At 39.7% G+C, this 21,271-nt stretch overlaps 1 protein-coding gene across 6 annotated transcripts in view; it reads right to left on the bottom strand.

The window, feature by feature from the left end:
* The window catches only part of ESR1 (estrogen receptor 1), a 393,382-nt gene that overhangs the window by 201,714 nt on the left and 170,397 nt on the right, over positions 1 to 21,271 (bottom strand). For all 6 annotated transcript variants that reach the window (XM_073894109.1, XM_073894110.1, XM_025866343.2 and 3 more), the window contains one exon: positions 5,861 to 5,977. In XM_073894109.1, coding sequence (XP_073750210.1) covers positions 5,861 to 5,977 — 117 coding nt within the window. The remainder of the gene's footprint in view (positions 1 to 5,860; positions 5,978 to 21,271) is intronic.

Here is a 21,271-nt window from a genome sequence, read left to right as displayed (position 1 = left end):
TCTCTGTCTGTCTCTGTCTCTGTCTCTCTCTCATAAATAAATAAATAAGTAAATAAATAAATAAATAAATAAATAAAATCTTTTGCTATGGTGAGCGCTGTGAATTGTGTAAGACCGATGAATCACAGACCTGTACCTCTGAAACAAATAATACATTATATGTTAATAAAAAAAAAAAGGAAGAAGAAGAAGATAGCAGGAGGGGAAGAATAAAGGGGGGGAATCAGAAGGGGAGACGAACCATGAGAGACTATGGACTCTGAGAAACAAACTGAGGGTTCTAGAGGGGAGGGGGTGGGGGGACAGGTTAGCCTGGTGATGGGCATTAAAGAGGGCACGTTCTGCGTGGAGCACTGAGTGTTATGCGCAAACAATGCATCATGGAACGCTACATCAAAAACTAATGATGTAATGTATGGTGATTAACATAACATAATAAAAAAATAATAATAGTTACTTAACTACTTTAAATCCTTTTTTGGAAATAGTAGATAAATTCTAAATAAAAAATTGTTACCACAAAAAAAATAATAATCAGTTGATTACTTTTGGCAAATGATAGGCAATGTGGGATTAAAGGAAAACTAATTTTCTGGATTGGGAGTTATCCCTTCAGTACCGTGAATTATACTCACTCATAATGATAAATATTCAACTTAGGCAACAAGGAAATATTTTACTTTCCGATTCTTCACTGGGTTTCTGAGTTATTCTAGACCCATAACATACATCTCCGCATCTATATTATTAGTATCTTATCTTTTCACTTTAAAATTGTAACATTAATTTATTTATTGTTTTGGAGTATTTCTCAAAATTAAATTGTAGCATTGTTATCAAAATAAAAACTAGCCAATATTTCTTTCAAATTTCATCTTTTTTTTATTTGAGTATAATTGGCACACGATGTTACATTAGTTTCAGGTGTACAGCATAATGATTTGTCAAGTTTATAGATTATGCTACATTCACCACAAGTATACCTACCATCTGTCACCATACATTGACATTAACATATCACTGACTCTATTCCTTATGCTGTGCCTTTTATTCTGTGACTTATTCATTCCATAACTGAAAGCCTGTATCTCCTACTCCTCTTCAAATTTCTTAATGCATTATAAGAAAGCATAACCACGATGAGCAGTGCATGTCTATCATTAATTTCCTGCATCAATTAATTTCTGTGTGCCAGTTTCCTCATGTGAAAAATGAAAACCTTGCCACCAACACATTTCTGAGTCTATTGTGAGGAAGAATTTTAACAAGTTTGTGTAAATCTGAGATCATAAAATGAAAAGCACAACAAATTTCACTATCATGAAGCCATATCCAGTATATGGCACCAAAAAGAAAAACACAAAAAAGAAGATGTGTCTGAGCCAGGTTTTTATTCCCCACAAAGGAATTAGATATTTATACCCAGTACAAGTGATGAAATTACCATTCTCTTTCTTCCAACATAAAAAAAAGAAAGAGAGAGAGAGAGAAAAGAAAAGACATAATAGTTAACACTTGGGTGGTACTTTAAATTTATGAAGTACTTTTATATGTTATGAATTGCAATTTTTGTAACAAACTTGTTAAGTAGAATTTTTATTTTACATCTGAGGAAAATGAAGCCCATAAAAGTGACTATAACAGGATTGCTCAGCAAGTCTGAGGAGGAGCAGTATTTGGACCAGGAATTCCATCTCTGAAGTCTTTCCACTTTCCACCAAACCAAACTAGAAGAGCAGATTCTTTGATAACAATATAAACCTGGGGGCACCTGGGTGGCTCAGTCGGTTAAGCCTCCGACTCTTTGATTTCAGTGCAAGTCACGATCTCAGGGTCATGGGATCAAGCCCCATGTCAGGTTCTGTGCTCAGCAGGGAGTCTGATGAGGATTTCTCTTCCTCTCCATCTGCTCCTCCCCCCCTCCTTTAAAATAAATAAATAAACAAATCTTAAAAATATATATATATACACCTTGGAAATCAGATAGTCTGAGTAATACCTGGGTTGGACTAACCCCGGAGTGGTTGGCTAAAGCTCTGAACTTCCATTGGCCACTGGTCTTTCATTATCATCTTCCAACCTACCCTCAACTTGTCTTCTGGACTTTTCTGCCACTTCATATGCAAATGTCCTCTTTGTACCATGAGGACAGTGATGGAAGGGACTGGGTCTTATTCATGTTGCTTCATAACAGCTCACGTGTAAGGGACTCTAAACAAATAACTATTTAAGTGAATTAAGTCATCAATTCATGCAAAAAAAATTGTCTTGAATACTTATTTATGACTTAGTCCTAGCTCAGTAAACAGGACAGAGAGACTCCCTGCCATCATGGAGTTTATGGACAGTTGTTGAATATCTAACAATAATAATTATGGTAACTTGAGAAGAGCTGTAGCTTCCCTGAAGAAGAGACATTGAATCTGCCTTCTAAGGTTTGAAGGGGAGGGACCAGCTAAGGGACGAGGAGGAAAATGCAGCTGAGACAGAGAGACCTGAACATGCACTATGATGAGGAAATGCATTCTCTAAAATCCTGTATCTTACGGAACTAACATGGCTCAGAACCAAATCTAATAATGATATTGGATTTTCAGGATAATATAGGCATTGAAACAGATTCAAATAATGTCTTCATGTAGATAAATCATGTAGGCTTTCAGATCTTTAGAACATTTCAGTAAATTGATTCAGCCTTGCTATAAAAATAGGGGGTAGGTATATGGTTCTCTCTCTTTTATCTGAAACTAACCATTTTACGTCATAGGTAGAGATTAGATATTCTAATTGCTGTCAAGCCTGGTTAAGAAACTGGACTCTTATGAAACCAGTAGAAAATGTTATAAAGATTTATTTAGTCACAGCTGTTTTTATAAAGTAATTTCAAATTTTATAGTTGTATTTGTACTTCCAATTGTAAATTAAGTCTTTATTCAGTGGGATTTAGGGAGTTGTTATACAAGGTATCATGAGGTTACATGTGGTATTCCATGTTGTAGAAAATACAATAAATCACATTGCTTTAATGGCAACTGCTTTATACATGTAATTAAAATGAGATGTTTGCACAGCCTATAATTTTACAACTTTAAAGCTTGACATAAAGCTTATACACATATGTAAACTGCCAGAAAGACACATGCTTTTATTAAATGTAGACAGATACTGAATAACCACTGAGACAACTCTATAAGATATTGGTATGTCCTGAATTTTGCCCCCCAAAATTCGTGTTGAAGCCCTAACCCCAGTACCTTAGAATGTGACTTTATTTGGACACAGGGTCTTTAAAGAGATAGTGAGGATCAAATGAGGTCATACAGGTGGAGCCCTAATCCAACAGGACTTGTGTCCTCATAAGAAATAGAAAAAACACCAAGGATGTATGAGTACAGAAAAAAAAGGCCATGTGAGCACAGAGTGAGAAGGTGACCATCTGTAAGCCAAGGAGAAAACCCTCAGAGGAGACCAAACCTGCTGACACTCTGACCTTGGACTTCCCAGTCTCCAGAACTGTGAGAAAATTTCTGTGGTTTAAGCCCCCCAACATATAGTATTTTGATACAGCAGCTGTTATAGACTAAATTATTTCCCACCAAAATTCCTATGTTGAAGCCCCAGAACCTGCAATGTGACTGTATTTGAAGACAGGGCCTTCATGAAAGTATTAAAGGTTAAACGAAGTCATAAAGGTTGGATCCTAATCCAATACAACCAGCATCCTTATAAGAAGAGAGACACACACCAGAGAATGCTCCCTCTATGTCTGCGCCCACAGAGAAAAGGACACAGTGAGAAGGCAGCTATCTAAAAGCCTGAAAGAGAGATCTTACCAGAAACTGGATTTTCCAACACCTTCATCTTGCACTTTGAGCCTCCAGAATTGTGAGAAAATTGATTTCTGTTGTTTAAACCCCCCCGGCTGTAGACTTTGTTATGGCAGGCCAAGCAGACTGATACAGGAGCAAACTAACAGATACATATTTTAGTCATAAATACACTCGTACAAGTATATGCATGCACATGCGGACTGCCTAGGTGTAGTCGAATTACCTAGAGTTGTGTTTGAAAACAGTGGGAAGACTCTTATTATGCCTTTGCATATTAAAATTTTTGTTAGCTTAAAAATGAGTATGCATAATTTATGTTTATGCAGCCAGACTGTACTGGATATAAGTTAGGAAAAACAGAATTGTTTTTATGAAGTGGGGTCAATATATGGGTACCCTCCAAGGTACATATTCACGAGTTGATTATTTCAGCTTTCAGACAGAATGTAAGAGGCTGGGCTTAATCTACCTGCAGTCATCAAAGAAGCACCTTAAACTCTGGACTCCACTGGTTCAAATTAAACTTTTAACATGTACTGTTATATTCCTGTCACTTTTCAAGTTACCTTAAGAAGCTTTTTGTGAGTTTAATTAAGCCCGACTAATTCTCCAACAGCACAAAGAAAGATGAATTCCTTAAATATTTAATCCATTTATGACTCCAAGTGTCATTTTCTGAATGTGGCTGTTAAATTCTTGGAATTAATTACCCTTTGAATTAAAGCTGCTTTTTCAGACATCCAAGACATATAGTCACAGCTCACACGATGCGTAAATTCAATATTTCGTCTGTTCATCAAGAGAATTTATTCCAAATGCTGTATTTAAAATCCCAACCGGGTAGGCTTATCTGTGACCATGGAACTCAGGAATCTTTGACTGTACGCCTCCTTCCAATCAGGTTCTCGGTTTTCCTTCCGCTGCCCGTTTCAGCCAAGTATTAACAAGCTAAAGGTTAGCTGCCCCTCCACCTGCACAATCTCCATTCTTTTTCATCGTTAACTCCCTTCTCCTTAACTCATGTTCAAGCCCCATCTCCTTCAGAAAGCTCTTCCCCTATTTCAGTCAGCAGACAACATAACATAATCGTAGGTCCCTCTGTCCCCTTTCTATCCTCCTAAAACACCGAACGCGCCATGACTTGAATTACACATTTTCTATTTGTTCTCTCCCAGTATTTTGAAGGCGACCCAAGACTGGCATCTGTGTTCCTCAAGACTAGATCCCCCAAGAAGACAAGAACAATCCGGCAACCACATCTATAGAGCAGGTAATACCCTCAGTACCAGACACTGGATTTCCGTAAAAGAAAACTGGAAAACTGGACCTGCAAGGGGACAGAAAACCACACGCATGCACATACTCACGCACACGCGTGCACACACGCACGCACGCACGCAGCCACAAAGATGGAGGCACACAGGCACAAAGCCTGAGTGCCTCATGATTTGTTAGCGCTCCACAGTCATTCTACTGCTCCCAGCCCCATGCCAGATGCTGAGGTTGCGGGAGCTGCTGGTTGACTCAACTTCTAATGGAAAAAGCTGCCTTTTGATTGAAATTCAAATTTGCTGAGGGATGTTCAGAGATTGGAAGATTATAAATTAGCTATTTAGCTCTCACATTTACAAGTCTCAATTTAGGGAAAGCTGCTCTTCAGACATCGTTTTCTAGGATTAGCAATATAAACAGTCACTGAAAAAGATTTCCAGAACAATTCACTGAGCAGTCTTCCTTTCCTTCCACCACCACCTCCCACACACCTCTGACAAAATATAAGTATTTACATCTAAAACATAAGACACAAAATGGCATGTTAGAATCTCCATTTCCAGGCACTTCCTATTAAAACTAAAAACGTGTTATAAAAATACTTGTGTTGCAAAGAAAAATAGGAATAGGAATAGGAAACAACGAATTAGAAGGGAAAACACTGCACTGCCCCGGTTGTTGGGACCCAAGTAGCCAGCACTGGGGGGCCAGGCACGGACGCCCCTCGCGGGCGGGCGCCCTGGAGGGCAGGTACCTACCGCCTTTCATCATGCCTACTTCATAGCACTTGCGGAGCCGACAGGCCTGACAGCTTTTCCTCCTGTTCTTGTCAATCGTGCACTGGTTGGTAGCTGGACACATGTAGTCATTATGTCCTATTAAAAGCAAGAGGACAGAATTAATATTATTTCAGGAAACGCAGCCAGGCAGAATCTACAGGGAAGCCGCCTGGGGGATGTTTTCCTATCACTTACTTGGCCTGACTGTGCCGCTACCTCCGCCTATGCCATCCCTTTGCTGCCCTTCTCCAAGGGGGGTGGGGGATGTCGCGGAGGGAAATCTCTCCTAGACTTGATTTTTGCCTCTGCCAACTGCTTCAGGAGTTCTTCGGGCAAATCACCTTCAGTTCATACAGCTTATATTTGGAGGCACAAGGCTTTATGTACACTCACACATTTTCTCAGCAAATAAGGCTTTTTTTTTTTTCTTTGACCCACACCACTAGCTAAAAATCCTTGTCGGAGTAACACTGTTAGAACTTACAGAGAGTTTCAAAGTTTCTTAAAATAGAATTTAGAAAATCTGTAGGTAGGTATTCAAATGCAGCCTGGAACGCCTAAATTCAAGTGGGGGGCTGTGAGCTGGGGTGGCAGCAAAGATCAGCCCTTATTCACTTACTAGCTGGAGGACGCTGGGTGGGGTAGTAAACATCTCTAGGTCTCACCCCTCTCTAACCTGGAGAAAATAAGGGCGCCTGTTATGTGGCACTATTCTAAGAAGTAAATGTGAGAATACCTGTCAAGGGCTTACCACAGTGCCCAGGATATGGTGAGCACTCAATAAATATTTGTTGTTGCTATTGTTACTTTATTTTTGATCTTTCTTCTACCTCTTGTTTACTCCATCTCTCTTGCTCAAATGGTCTTTCTCATTCACGTTCATCATGTGCAACTCCCACAAAAAAAAGTTCTCCCGGGACCTCACATCACTCTGAAACTTTCATCTTACCTCCCACCTCTTCTTCTCAGTTCAACTCCTCAGAAAGGTCTACACACTTGAGGTCTGCTTTTTCCTCACCTCTCCTGCATAGCTCAACCCATGCCTGTTTTCTACCTTAGCTGCCCCACAAAAGCTGCTTTAAATCCTTCTATCAAATGACTCCTATTGCTGAATTCAACAGATATTTTCAGTCCACATCATACTTGACCTATCAGAGCATCTGACAATTCCTCCCTTCCTCTTGAAACATGCTTTTCCCTTGGCTTCCACAATACAGAACTCCCCCCGTGTTCCTTCCACCCCTCAGGCTGTGCCTTCCCAGTGTTACTTGCAGATTCCCTCTGTCCAACATTAAGCTAGAGCGGCACGGGGCTCAGTGTCAGGCCCTTCTTATGACTCCAAATTTTCCCACAAGAGAATTTATTCCGTGGCTCCGTCTTCCACAGTCATAAACTCAGATGACTTGCGGATTTGTACTCCCAGCCCAACCCTCTTCTCTGAGTTCTGAGTATATACAGCCAATTGCCCATAAGAAGTTTCTGCTCTAAGAGTTAGAGGTCACCTCCATTTCTTTAGCCCTCAAAAGAAGTCTGGTTTCTAATGTGGAGTATATTAAACTCCACAAATTAATAAACATAGGCATGTTTTTATGAAGAAGTCCATTTATATAATTCTAAATTCTTATACCTGAATTTAGACCATGGATATGATGTGGACTATTTTAAAATGTTTCCCGTACTCAAAAAAAGAAAATGAGGAAATATTGCACCTTCTAATTCAGATCATCTGTATCTCTATTTTCCCATTCACCAAGGGCAAGATGCAACATGTACCAAAGTGTTTTCACTACAGAACTCTCTGTTCTTTATTCAACTTAAGGGTCAATCTCAATTAGAATAGGGTGGAGTTGGGCCTTAACAAGAAATGTTGGTCTCATAAAACTTGTTTCTCCATCTTTATATATACATTATAAAAAGGACTATATAAACAGGCTTCCGACGAAATTAACACGTGCATTCTTTTTGCCGTCAGCAAACTAGCGAGCAAAACTGTAAACTGACCACTTTAGTAAGAGACCACACACTGCCTCAAATATCCAGGCACAATTTTCATGTTTAGAACTGCCCTTATTAACAGGGACAAGCTGAGGAAATCATAGAACCAGAAACAAAATTTACCTGGGCAGATGTTAACTTTAAGCAAAAGTTGCCACAGTCATAAACTCAGATGACTTGGAGATTTGTGACACCTCAAAGAAACTTTCAGTGTTTTGTCTCCTATGATGCTTATGCTGTACATGCTGATTTATTTTAACTCTAAAAAACTGAGTCTATATCAATTGAGTCTCAGAAGAAAACAGTCAATAATCATCCGAACCAAAAATTAACTTTGATTTACTTTCCTCTCAAAAACCAGTTATTTTGCAAGCCAGAAGACGAGAGAACTGAATTGGATCAGAGGCCAATTGATTTATGTTGGCATTGGCCATCATTATAGATGTGTATCTTTATAGAACCAAGTGAAATTCCTGAACATGTTTAACAGATAAAATACACTGGATTTGTGCAACTGAATTCATCCCTTAACAAGAAAGAAAATAGATGCACAGTGGAATCATGTTTGTAATGCAAGCCTTTGGTGACAAAGTGGATTTTCTCCTGCTCCAACTACATTAAAATTTAGAATTGATAAATTGGCAACAAGAAAAAATGAGCAGGTACATATTTGATATATGACCTATAAGTTTAGTACCTTAACTGAACACCATTAACAACTATTTATAAGTCTTCAACTGACATCAGAGAAGGAAAACGGCAAGGTAGGTTTTTATTCTTTGAGTATAATAATTTTGTAAAAGTGTGCTATTTTTTCTTTCTTCAAGTGGGCTCCACACTGGGCAGGGCTCAAACTCAGGACCCTGAGATCAAGACCTGAGCTGAGATCAAGAGTCAGATACTTAACCAACTGAGCCACTCAGGCAACCCAGCAAAGGTGTGTAATGAAAGCAAGTGAAGCAATTAAAAGTTAGTTCCTTTAAGAAGAAACTTCACTCGAAACTTTATTATTTGTTCTTGTGAAAACAATGCTTGTAAAAGTCCTATCCTATTGAAGTAGAGCTAATTAAAAAAAAAAAAACTTACACCAACTGTATGAATGAAACATAGTGTTTTCACTGGGGACACTGAAGAACTCCATGTACGTGTGACAAGACCAGCCCCAACATGCCTTTTACACAGGCCTAGATGAAGTGTGAAAGGCCAAAGCCAAGATGTGAGGCTCAGGTGACATCTTGGAGAAATAATCACTATTTTGTTGCCCACCAAAAAATAAAAATAACGCCTTTGGACTAATGGGTCTGAATAACTGGGAGTGGAGAGAAGAGGAAATGAATGAAACCTAAGCAGAAAGCATGAGGAGCAGGAACCTGCAGGCCAAACCACACAGCTCCTGGGCCAGCAGATGGGCTCACATATAGCTTTTCTCCACAGGTCTCTGGGATTCCTTCGCTCGACTTTTTGTTTTTCCTTTTCTTCCTATTTTACCCTCTGTCAGTAGCAGCTGTTTTTGCCTTGTTACCAACCCGGAGAAAGACGACACTTGCTAGTTACAAAAATAAGCAATGACCCATAGTCAGAGATTCAAAAGAAATATTAAAACAGACCAAATGGGAAACAAGCAGATGAGGACTCAGAGAAAAGGAAGCCCTCGCACACTCTTTGGCGAGAATGCAAACTGGTGTGGCCGCTGTGGGAAACAGTATGGCAGCTCCTCAAGAAATTAAAAATAGAGCTACCCTATGATCCAGTGTTTCCACTCCTGGGTATTTAGCCAAAGAAAACAAAATCATTAACTCAAAGAGATATCTATACTCCCATGTTCATAGCAGCGTTATTCATCATCGCCCAGGTATGGAAACAACCTAAGTGTCCATTGACAGATAAATGAAGAAAGAAAAGGTGGTATTTATATATTTATATAAATATATTATGGAATATTATTCAGCCTTAAAAAAGAAAGAAATCCTATCCTTTGTGACAACATGGATAAATCTGGAGGGCATTAGGTTAAGTGAAATAAAGCCAGACACATACTGCATGGGGTCACTTATGTGGAGTCTTGAGACTAATAAGGCCTAAGGACCTGATGTATAATGTGGTGACTATAGTTGATCACACTTGTATCATTGAAATCTGCTCAGGAAGTAGAACTTAAATATTCTCCCTACAAAAAAGTAAACACATGAGGTAATGGATGTGTTAAATCAGTGGAGGGAACCCTTTCACAAAATATAGGTATAGCAAATCATTACAAGGAACACTTTAAATATCTTATAATTTTGTCAGTTATGCTTCAATAAAACTGAAAAAAAAAAAATAAAACAAGCAGTATCCTGAGAGAAACTTAACATTGGGTATCTTTCCTCTTGCCACATTTTTCCCTCAGCCTATTCTGGCGGTCACCTCAGACCAAATCTCTTTTGCCGTACTTCACACCCATATACCTACCTGTGCACAGTCCATTTAGACTTCACTTTTTCGTAGCCTATTCAAGATGGATGTGTCCCAAACACAACTGACGGCCATCTTTCCTCATCAGTCTCTTCCTTTTTATCACCACACCACAAAGCCTGAGACCTGGCATTACCGCAAGACTCTCTACCCTCTTCCTCACTCGAACCCTCACACACATGCACACACTGATCAAATCAATTATTTTTAAACTCATTTTCAAAGCAAAATCAATTTTTCCCTGGGCCCACCATCCCCACCATAACTCATAACCATCTCCAGCCCAGATTATCTCAGCAGCCCACTAAGCCACGCTGCCTCCAGCCTTCCCCTGCCAACCATTCCCCACTGTGTTGCCAGGTGACTCTTCTAAAATCATACACCACCATGCCACTATCCCGCTTTGATATTCTGATGCTCCTCAAAGCTCTAAGGATAAAATCTAAATGCCTTAAGACAGCTTATCAAGCTGTTCCTGATCAGCCCCTACCTCCTTTCCTGGCCTCATCTCTTCTACTCTCTAAGTTCTAACCATGTCCTGTTCTAACATAGCCTTCTCCTTCTCACACCCAGGACCGCACGCCCCGTTCTTTCTTGTGGGAACACACTTCCCCTACTCTTAAGTCCAATTGACTCCCGTTAATCTTCCAGGTGTGTCAGTCAAGATATCTGTTCCTCTGGGGTTCCTTTCTGCCCCTTCGATGATGCCTAGCTTTTGTCCTGTCACCGTGCTTACTCCATTGGATTTTAATTGTTTGTCACAATCCCCAGGGGACTATAGGCTTGACAAGGGATGGACTATACCTGTCTCATTTATCACCATTTTTCCTGTGCCCAGCACATTCTCAGGCACACAGTGGAGCGCACCGCGTATTTGTTACCTGAACAAAATGGAGTTGCTAAAGATCTGTGCTGCCTCCACCCCAATCCCATCTGGAGCCCAGGCCTTTTGAGGGGGCAGGCTGGAGTTCTATAAAGGAAGTAATGGCTGAGAAGATGATGACCCCAAACAAAGCAATGTTTTGTTTGGGTCCTACCACACCCGGGACCCCAAAACTCAGGTCCACAAGAGCAAAACTTGGTCCTAAGAGAATTTGTTGTAGAAATGAGAGTTCAAAATATATGATTTTCATTAGAAAATGAAGGATTAAAAATGTTCAAGGTAATGCCAAGGAAAAAATATACCAAAATGTGCATTAATCATCTCTGAGTAGTAGAGCAGACAAGGCAGAGAGAAGAGGTGAAAAAGCTTAAATGAGCTTTGCCAAATTCTTAAGGCTAGAGAAGGAGGAGCAGGATGAGAAGGAGGTCAAAGATTCCGGTGGCTTGCGCCAGGATGTCTCAAAAATTATTCTTATCATTACTCAAAAAAAGGATCTGATTTGGGAGTAAGAGGGGAAGAAGAGATGTGGAAAAACCTGAAACATGTTGTATTTGAGATTTCAGTAGCACACCAACAAGCAACTACCCAACAAACCATTATTATAAGTGTAGTACCGAAGCTTGGGAGGCATGTCAAAATGAAGGTGAAGATCCTATGATCCAGAAATTCCACTCCTGGGTATATGCCCAAAAGAACTAAAGGCACAGACTCAAACAGATATTGGTACACCCATGTTCATAGCAGCATTATTCACAATAGCCAACAGCTGGAAACAACCCAAGTGTCCGCTGGCAGATAAATAGATAAAAAAATATGGTGGATACATAAAATGGAGTTTTATTCAGCCTTCAAAAGAAATAAAATTTGGATACATGCTAAAACATAGATGAACCCTGAAGACACTCGAAGTGAAATAAGCCAGACCCAAAAGGGCAAATATTGTATGAGTCCACCTAGAGGAAATATCTAGCGTTAGTCAAATTGATAGAGACAGAAAACTGGAGAGGAGTTATCAGGAGTTGTAGCAAGGGGTAAATGGAGAATTTATTGTGCAATGAGTACAGAGTTTCCATTTGGGATGATGAAAAAGTTCTGGAGATGGACAGTGGTGATAGTTGCACAACAATGTGAATGTACTTACCCCCACTGAATTAAAAATGATTAAAATGGGAAATTTTATGTTATGTATATTTTACCACAACTTTTTTAAATGAAGTTGGATGTATAAGAAGCATCTCCATGAGGTAGGACAAGAAAAGGAAACCAAAGATGTGAATTTTAAGTTGGCCTATTCAGATTTCCCTCTAAGAAACTGCCCTTGTATCCAAGGGCTGGCCAGCAGTATTGGCCAGGTGCTCCCCACAGCGTGGAAAAGAACTCGATACCTACACCTAGCCAGATGTCTAAATACTGTTATACTTTAAACTACCATCAAAACGTTTCTTCCTAATGTAATTACAATATTATAACATCAGGAGGGCATTTCAGAAGCAGCAATGAAATTATTTCCATAACCTGTGATTCCTAAGACTCCCAACGTTAAAGATATGAGTGATCAACCACATGAAATATATTCCTCAGTAGATTATGGCATATTCTATCAAAATCTCCCTGGAAGACCCTTCGGCACATTCGAACATAAAATAGAGAAAGAGAGAGTAGAAGGCAAGGTATTAGGGAAATAAATAATAAATTTACTTTCTGTAAAAGAACAACTGCAGTATTATGTTTGGAAATAAATTTTGACTCAGATATTAAAGTGAATATTCTCTGATTTACAGCCAGTGCAATGAGCCAAACAAAATGAAATAGAATTTGGCTGTCTCAGTGAACACATTCCTAAAAATCCAGTGAGGACATTCAGTGTGCCATGATTTGAACTATTTCACAACCACATCTGTATGTAATGGCATGCAAATAAAAACGGCATGCCTTAATAATGCAGCCCGAATTATATTTTTACAGCTAGTCAATTCTGGTATATTTTAAGGAAAATAAAAATATTATTTGCATCTAAGGATATTGTTAAAGGAAAAAATACTTAAAGGAATTCTAGGAAGGATAATTGTCATGGAAATTTTCTTTTTCTAAATGAAAATGAAGAGGAAATCCTCTATTTGCCCTTGTCAGACCCCAGTCTGCTAAAAATTTTGGCCAGGGTAACAACATGATCCCTCTCCTTGTCCAGCCTTGCTTACCATCTGCGAAACCACAATTGTTTTAAGCACCTGGCCCAGGATCAAACCAACAGCTGCAATAAAGGAAAACATAATGAAATCAGTGACCACCATCTCATTGTAATACACCAGAGACAATGAACTACTTTCAAATAATGCCTTTTAAGACTCAACAAATAAGCAAGAGCTGTTCTACAGCCCAGAAAAGGACTTTCTGAAATTGCTTCTTCTGGGACAATAGATAAGCATCACACAAAAGAGAGCAGTGTGATTAGTTCAATGCCAGGCAGCATTCAGCTCACCTCCAGACCTCTCTCCTTTGGTCTGTTCAACTGTTTCCAGAGAGTTCCCCAAGCTTTCTCCCAACTTAGAGTCATTTAAAGTCCAAACACTCGTGTCCAAAAGCAGTAGAAACTATTTCAAAGTGTTCTTGTCCAAAGCTGAGGAAACAAGTAAGAGGGAAATGGGGGAGGGAGGAACCAGAGCAAGAGGGCAAAACTCAGAGACCCTGAGCTGCACTGTGCTTACGTCCTGGATTCCACATGCCACTAAGAAGCACACTGTCCCATCCCCCCGCTCCTGCATGATCACTGCGGTGCTTTCAGAGAGAAGGGAAAGAAGGTGTTTACTCAGATCTGATGTGGTCTGGAATATGAATGTCCTTTAAAGCTTCTGGCCACCTAAATGTTAAATAAAGGGTTTCATCCTTCATCAGGAGCCCTCCAAAATGAAGTCCCTAGCGAAGTTCTTCCCAGGCATCCTGATAAAGGTCATGAAAGAAGAGGAAGGAGCTTCCGTTTCAATGGCCAAAAGACTCCTCTAGCATATTTGAACAGGAGTTGCTATTATCTTTTTTATCTTTAAGTCCATTTCAAAAGTGGGGAAATAAGCCAAAAGACAGTCTATCAGACTTAGAAATATCTACCAGTCTACATTCTCAGCTTGAAAAACAATTTCTCCCAACAAGTAGAAATAAATGGGTTCATCAATTGTATTGCCAATGAACCTTTACATGAGAGTTGTTTGATAAAATTAAACCTGTGCATAAGGACAACTGTTTCGTATTTATTTGTCCTTATTTGCATGGTAAATTTAACTCAAAGTAACATAGATATTCTCATGCATTTTCTAGTCCTCATGGTTGGGGACAGTTTCGCTGACACCTAGCCCTGCAGCCTAGCAAAGATCCAGATGAATTTTAGATGTTCAGTAAACAAATGTGTGGGAGTGTATTAAATCCACACTCCCTGGGCATCCAGACAGCTCAGGTCTATGTGGCCAGACTGCCTATGAGGAGACTCTCGCAAGAGCCTCTCCACAATGCTCGGAAAGGAGCTTTCTCATTTCTCAAGGGTGTTCGGACTTCTCAGTCTATATGCTTGTTCACACCCCATTCCAGCTACTGAAAACAAGAGAACCTGGAAAAGTCAACAGTCTCCTCCCCCCCCCCCCCCCCCCCCCCCACCAACCTTGAGAAGTAGCCTCCAGAAAGAAAATGGTCTGAGTGCCTTGAACAAGCTAAACAGTTAGATTCTTGGTCCCATGCTCTCATCTATGAAAGGGAAGGAAAGAAGAGCCCATTCTGGTTCTAAACTTTGATTATTCTCTTTTCTCACCTTCCAGAGGAACATACTTCCTTTTCATCTGGCTTCTTGGGGTTGTAGACTGGTGATTTTTATTTTTTTTCTTTTTTCTTTTTTTCTTTTTTTAACTGCTGAAGAGCCCATCTCCATTTGTCCTTGCTGCACTAAATGGAAGGAATATGGGTGTATTTGGGGAACGTCACAGTGCTCAGAGCCCTGGACTCATGTTTGAGTCCTAGGTTTCATGGGATCCCAGTTGACCAGGCAAACCCTCTAGGTCTCCCTTAGTGGCTGCTATGAGGCCCAGAGAGATAATATATGTAAACACTTGGTCAACCATAAAACTTTGTGCCAACAGAATGCATTACTATGGACTAAAATACAGCCATTTAAAAAAAATGAGACCTATATGTACCAGTATGGAAAAATCTCCAATATATATTATTCAGTGAGAAAAGTTATTCACAGAATACTGTGTAGAGTATAATGCCACTTACATAACCAAAATATACCTATGTCTATAAGTGTATGTGTGTGTGTATATATAGGCAATTTTTGGATGAAACTACTAATAGTGTTTACCTATCAAGAAAGGAAGCATGAATTTTGGTATGGGACCAGAGGAAGGCATTAATTTTATATCATGTACCATCTTATACTGTTTAACATATAACACGTGTATTCACAGTTTTTTTAATAATAATCAAAATCATAATTTTAAAAAAGCATTTTAAAAAATTTCTAACCAAAACCAGCCTGGCATTAACAATCTTCATTCCTTTTCTGGTTCTGCTACCACCCACCCAGAAGTTATTTCTCTCTACTTTACAACCCTTGGACTAAGTAATAAACTTAACCACCAGAACCTTGTTAAGCAAGGAAAAACTACCACATTTCTTTTATAAAGAATAGGAAAAGGGCTAAGCATGAGCTGTGTTTTTCGAACTGCAGATACTCCAGCAAAGAACAAGTAGCAGACACCCAAACCACAGGCGGAGGCTCCAGTCTGTTTCTGCTCCTGTCCCAAAGCCATCCTGAGTACCGGTGACTCTCCTCCTGCACCTGCTGGGCCTGACCCAAACATTTATCCCTTGAAGGACCGAGGTTTCCTCTCCATATAGAGGATGAAGTCATCAGTAACCTTTATCCTTTGCCAAGCAGGATATAAGGAGGCACACAGGAGGCCCCAGGTTCTGCCCCATGCCTGGTAACAGCCCAGTTCCCCTGGGCAAGCTGGACTAATTCCAGCCAACTCTGTACCCCTCTCTTCTTGCCTTTAAACCTAGTGGGACAAGGAGCCGGCTACAGTGGCAGCCCTCACTCCCAGTGTCCCTTTTAGAAGGATTCCTCCCTTGAGGGAGGCAATAGAACACAACAGTTAAGAGAACACAATGGGTTCTGTACTCCAGCTAGTTGGATTGAATACTGGTTTTATTTCCTAAATGCCTCAGCTTCCTCACCTACAAAATGGGAACAATTATAGAGTTAACTTCCTGGAATTTCATGGAAGATTAAATGAGATGATGCATATAAAACTCAAAACAAGGAGCCTGGTGCAGGGCGTTAAACTTTAGCCATCATTATTATTAGATATTAAATGTCCAGATTGGAAGAGCTTTAATTTGTAGGGACAGCACTTGAACGACAATACCCTCAAATCAATCTATAGTAACCTATCGTTTTCTTCGTAGTTAAATAATCCCTTTTTACCCTTAACTAACTCTCTTCACATCATATAACTTGTGAGGCTACATTTATGCAGTCAAATGTAAATCATCCAAAACACTTCGTCATATCAAAAAAATTCACTCCAGTCAGCATACAGCAAACTGTCAGAGCTGGAAACTATTCTAGTAGCTTGAAAAAGCAAGCAAAACTGTAAGAAAAATAGCCATGTATTCGTGGTTCTTAAAATACATTCAAACACCTTTTCAAACAACCAAGAATTACAGTCTAACTGTACAGGAATGGGGGGAAGTTATAACATGCCTCTTCGAGAAGAGCTAAACTACACTAATAATTCGCTTCTGGGCTTTAAAGAGAATGTGGCTGTCTCTTCTGTCCAAGAAGATAAAGGACAAAAGTCATCTATAGCCAGAAGTAAGCCCCAAACTATTAAGCCAATCGTACTCTGATTTCTGATTCAAGGTACCAGAATTACCATCATTGCTTACAAATAAGAACAGGGAAGAGGGACTATGTTTATTTAACAGAATATATTTCAAGAGGTGTTAAATTTGGTATAATTACCTTTTTGAAATCTATTCTTTTCTACTGATTAATAATTTGGTGTCACTCCAAATTCCCATCTTGAAGTGGCAATTATAAAGGTTATTATGAAGTTTTTTTTTTCTAATTTACTAAAAAATTCTAGGCTAATTTGGAAGCCGAGCCCACTCTTTGGGAATGCTTTCATAGAAAGAGATTATATTCTTTGGTGTCGCTATCAAAGACATGGCAAGATTTAAAACGGACTATTTAAACTCACCCAACCATAAGATAAAGACTATCCCAATACTCTATATATCCAACAAGTTTTAATTTAAAAAGTATTTGCCTCTAATTCTATACAATGCAAGTTAAGCACTATTATTTGTTCTTTTTTAAAGGATATTTTAAGTAAGGGAAGACTAGATAAAATTTTTACAAAAAGAAGTGATGTAGCAGGAAAAAAATTCATTCATTCAAGCAATTTTGAGTCTGCTTTACATGCAAGAAGCTAGATATAAGTTTCTGCCCCCTCCCCATCCAAAAGTAGAACATTCCTACAAAACCCTTTATAAGACAAAATGGTATAAAGCAAAGAGTGTCCCCTGCTTTCCAAAAGTTTGCATTAAGGCCACATGGCTTTTACGAAAGACCTACATTTGTACCTGCTTTTGCTAGCTGAAAAAAAATGTGAAGAGGATTTTGCTTTTACAGTAAAAGCTATTACTAATATAGGTCTTTCATAAAAGTGAAGTGGCCTAACATAAACATTCAGAAAACGAAGGATACCTGTACTTGATATTTTGAGAGTCCCAAGGATACACTGCTCGTGCTCTCCAAAGCTTGACATTCTTTTCTTTTTTAAGGGCTTCAACCCACGATCTGAGATCAAGACCCTGAGCAGAAATCAAGAGTCATTCAATGGACTGAGCCACCCAGGTGCCCCAGCTTGACATTCTTTCTTTTTCCCCCAAAGATTTATCTACTTATTTGAGAGAGAGAGAGAAAGGGCTTGCACAAGCAGAGGCAGGGGGAGAAGGAGAGAAGCAGACTCCCCACCGAGTGCAGAGCCGGATGCAGGGCTCGATCCCATGACCCTAAGATCACAACATGAGCCAAAATCAAGAGTCGGACGCCCAACCAACTGAGCCACCCAGGCAGGCTCCAACATTCTAAATAAGATAAAGAAGCAGAGATAAGAGGTAGACATCCACGGAGACGTTTTCAAATCCCTGACTCCCTTCCTTTGGTTTTGTAGTGGAAATGTTAACTAATTTTCAGGTGCTGGCTATGAGAAAGAAATTTATGTTTAAGAAGTAAGATAAAAATGATTTAGAAGCAAAATAATGAAATGTTAAGGTATTTGCTCTACTTAGCCTCAGAGTAGAAAGATACACTAGAGGAAACTTGATAGAACCAGTGGGAGGTAAAAATGATGATGACTCTTTACAGGTTAAGCGTAATCTCTAACCACTGTATCAGTCCAGTAATGTAGAAATCACTGTGCCATTTATAACTGAGGAAATGGACGTTCAGAGACAACGGGTATGATAGACACCTAGGGGTGTCTGGTTCACAATGCTATCCTCTTCTCTGGAACAGCCCCCTACTCAGGGTAAGCGCCCAGGATCACTGGTGAAATGTGACTCTGTCCCACAACAGCCAGCTGGTTTAGTGATGTGTCCCTGACCAAAGGTGAGCCCATCAGAGCCCTTCTGCTAATATCTTCTAAATGGAAGAATGTCATAGGATGTGAGGCTTGGCAGCTGGTTCCCTTCCCTTCTTAGGGGAAATGCAAGTTTACAGAGAGCATGAAGCTGACACAGAGAGAGGAGCAGAGGCATGGTTGGGGTTCTGACGGGCTCTGAAGCCCTGGGCCCACGGTCCCCGACGTCTGGCTGTACCCCTACCACGACTGCAGTTAACCAAAACACTCAAGTAGCCTTCCACCAAAACTTACTCTTTGCCCCCACCCCAAAGCTAGTTTGAATTCAATTTTGGTCACTTGAAACCAGAAGATCTACCTGATACCTGAAATAGTTTTGCTAAGATGATATAGCTGATAAGCCATAATAATGATAATTAATATTTTTATGACAATTTATAATTGCACAGCAAAGTCTCATGTGATAATCATTTTTATTAGCTATCTTTAATAAATTGTGACAAACTATGACCTGGATTAAAAATGCGAAACATACATTTGAGGGTAAAGAACAGTCATGCTATTTTGTATATCATAAATCATGAAAGTTGACAAAAAAAAATGGGTGAAAGAAGGAAAAAGTAAAAAGTTAATGAACATGAAGCTTTGTTTTTCTGACCCCTTCTGAATCTCCTGCCATATCAGCAGGTACGAAGCAGATAGCCCCATAATGACTGTTCCTATAAAGATTTTCTTGGAAGAATGCTACTATAGCCTGACTCATATGCCTTTTTATAATAGTTCACTCCACTTAATTGGTAACTGAAACAAAGCCGATTTTGAAGAAAGGAACAAATCTCTACCAAGTCTTGCAAAAATAAATCAACCTGACCTGTTATTTCTTGGTAAATGATTCAGTCTTTAATTTCTACTCCTTTCACTTTAAATATACTATTAAGTACTTAAATGACTTCATACCATGAACTACAAATCACAGCAATCCCTAATCCAGTTATAGTTTTAAGCAAAAGGGCAGTCCTAAATGAGACCACACCAGATCAGGTGTGAGTGATCTTGTTTCTACTTAAAATACAAAGCTAAACTCCTTAGGGGGAATAACTCAGCAATTGAAAGTAATACATTAATTCACAAATAAAATACTAAAAACAAACAAGAATGGATCAAGAAGCAGTGTAGTGGGGCAGGACACATCTCAAATTCAACTTCCAGTCTTGTTGCTCAGTCGTCCAAATGCATCATTAAAAAAAAAAAAAAAAAATCGCACCTCATGACTCAACAATCTCAGAATCATCATCCCCTTCCTCTCCCTCAAAATCCAGCCTGTTGTGATTCACTGTCTTGTCTCTACCTCCCAATCTGCTGCTGCCTCTCCTCAGGCAAAGCAGCCTTTCCACGTGGTAAGGGCAGGGCCCACATCAGCTGCCTGATTGCACATCCCATGATCCTCTGCCCCTCCTCAGTCCCACCCAACTTTCCTGACCTTGTCTGTGTCAATGGTTCCTAGGCTCTGACAGGTTTCACCACGTGCAAGCAAACTCTACGAGAGCAAAGGGGTGGATCGAGTAGCAGTAGCAGGATTTTAAGAGATCCCTTCTCAAGGAGGTGAAAATGAAGAGCTTTAAAAGAATGGCCTCGAAAACTAAAATTCACGTGGATAAAGAAGCTCCAGCATTATGACAGTCAAGCGAGAAAATTAAATATCTCTAAAAAGAAAATCACTAAGACACTCATGATATTTCTAAGAGTTAATGCAACAAAATATTCTGTCTCTGCCCCGAGGAAAGAAGAAACAGCTTATCCTAGGGGCACGTGAGCCCTGAGAAAACGCTCTACACTTGGACTACTGACCCTGAACCTGGGCTGCCAGGAGCCAATGCAGAGCTCAGAACTCCCTGCGACTTCAGACAGTTTATCCCAGAAGACAGTGTCAGCGCCTTGTCACTGGGAATTTTTCTATCCCAAGACCTTCTTAAAGGTATACATGTACTTTTGAACAAGAAAAAGGGAATCATTGCAGTGATGAGTCCATTACAGTAAAAGGTAACGCTTTGCTTTCAGTTTCTCCAGCTACTTCAAAATGACTTTCCTACCTTCTATCCAACTGTTTTCAGAATAAAATAAATACAAAATTTCTATTTCTAAATGAAGAAGTGGGAGCAGAATGAATTGCTAGAGTTCATTTGATCAGTTACTTCCGATGCCTGGCAACAGGGAGTTAATGGCACAGGGCAGACAAGCAAGGTGAGGATCAAGCACCGTCTCCAGACTGATCTAATGTATGTAGTCCATTCAGATGAGTGTGGGCTTTATGGCAAATGTAAGATGCAAATGCACTGGAAAGCACCACTCCTTTCATGATAGCTTGTTGTCAGAATGCGCTTACTCAATTAGGGGACACGAAGGAACTGGTATAACCACTGTCAT

The sequence above is a fragment of the Callorhinus ursinus genome, unplaced genomic scaffold (assembly GCF_003265705.2).
Source record: "Callorhinus ursinus isolate GAN/ISIS: 27379988/994484 unplaced genomic scaffold, GSC_fseal_2.0 scaffold6, whole genome shotgun sequence".
Taxonomy (NCBI): Eukaryota; Metazoa; Chordata; class Mammalia; order Carnivora; family Otariidae; genus Callorhinus; species Callorhinus ursinus.
This window is presented reverse-complemented; position numbering and strand designations above follow the sequence as displayed.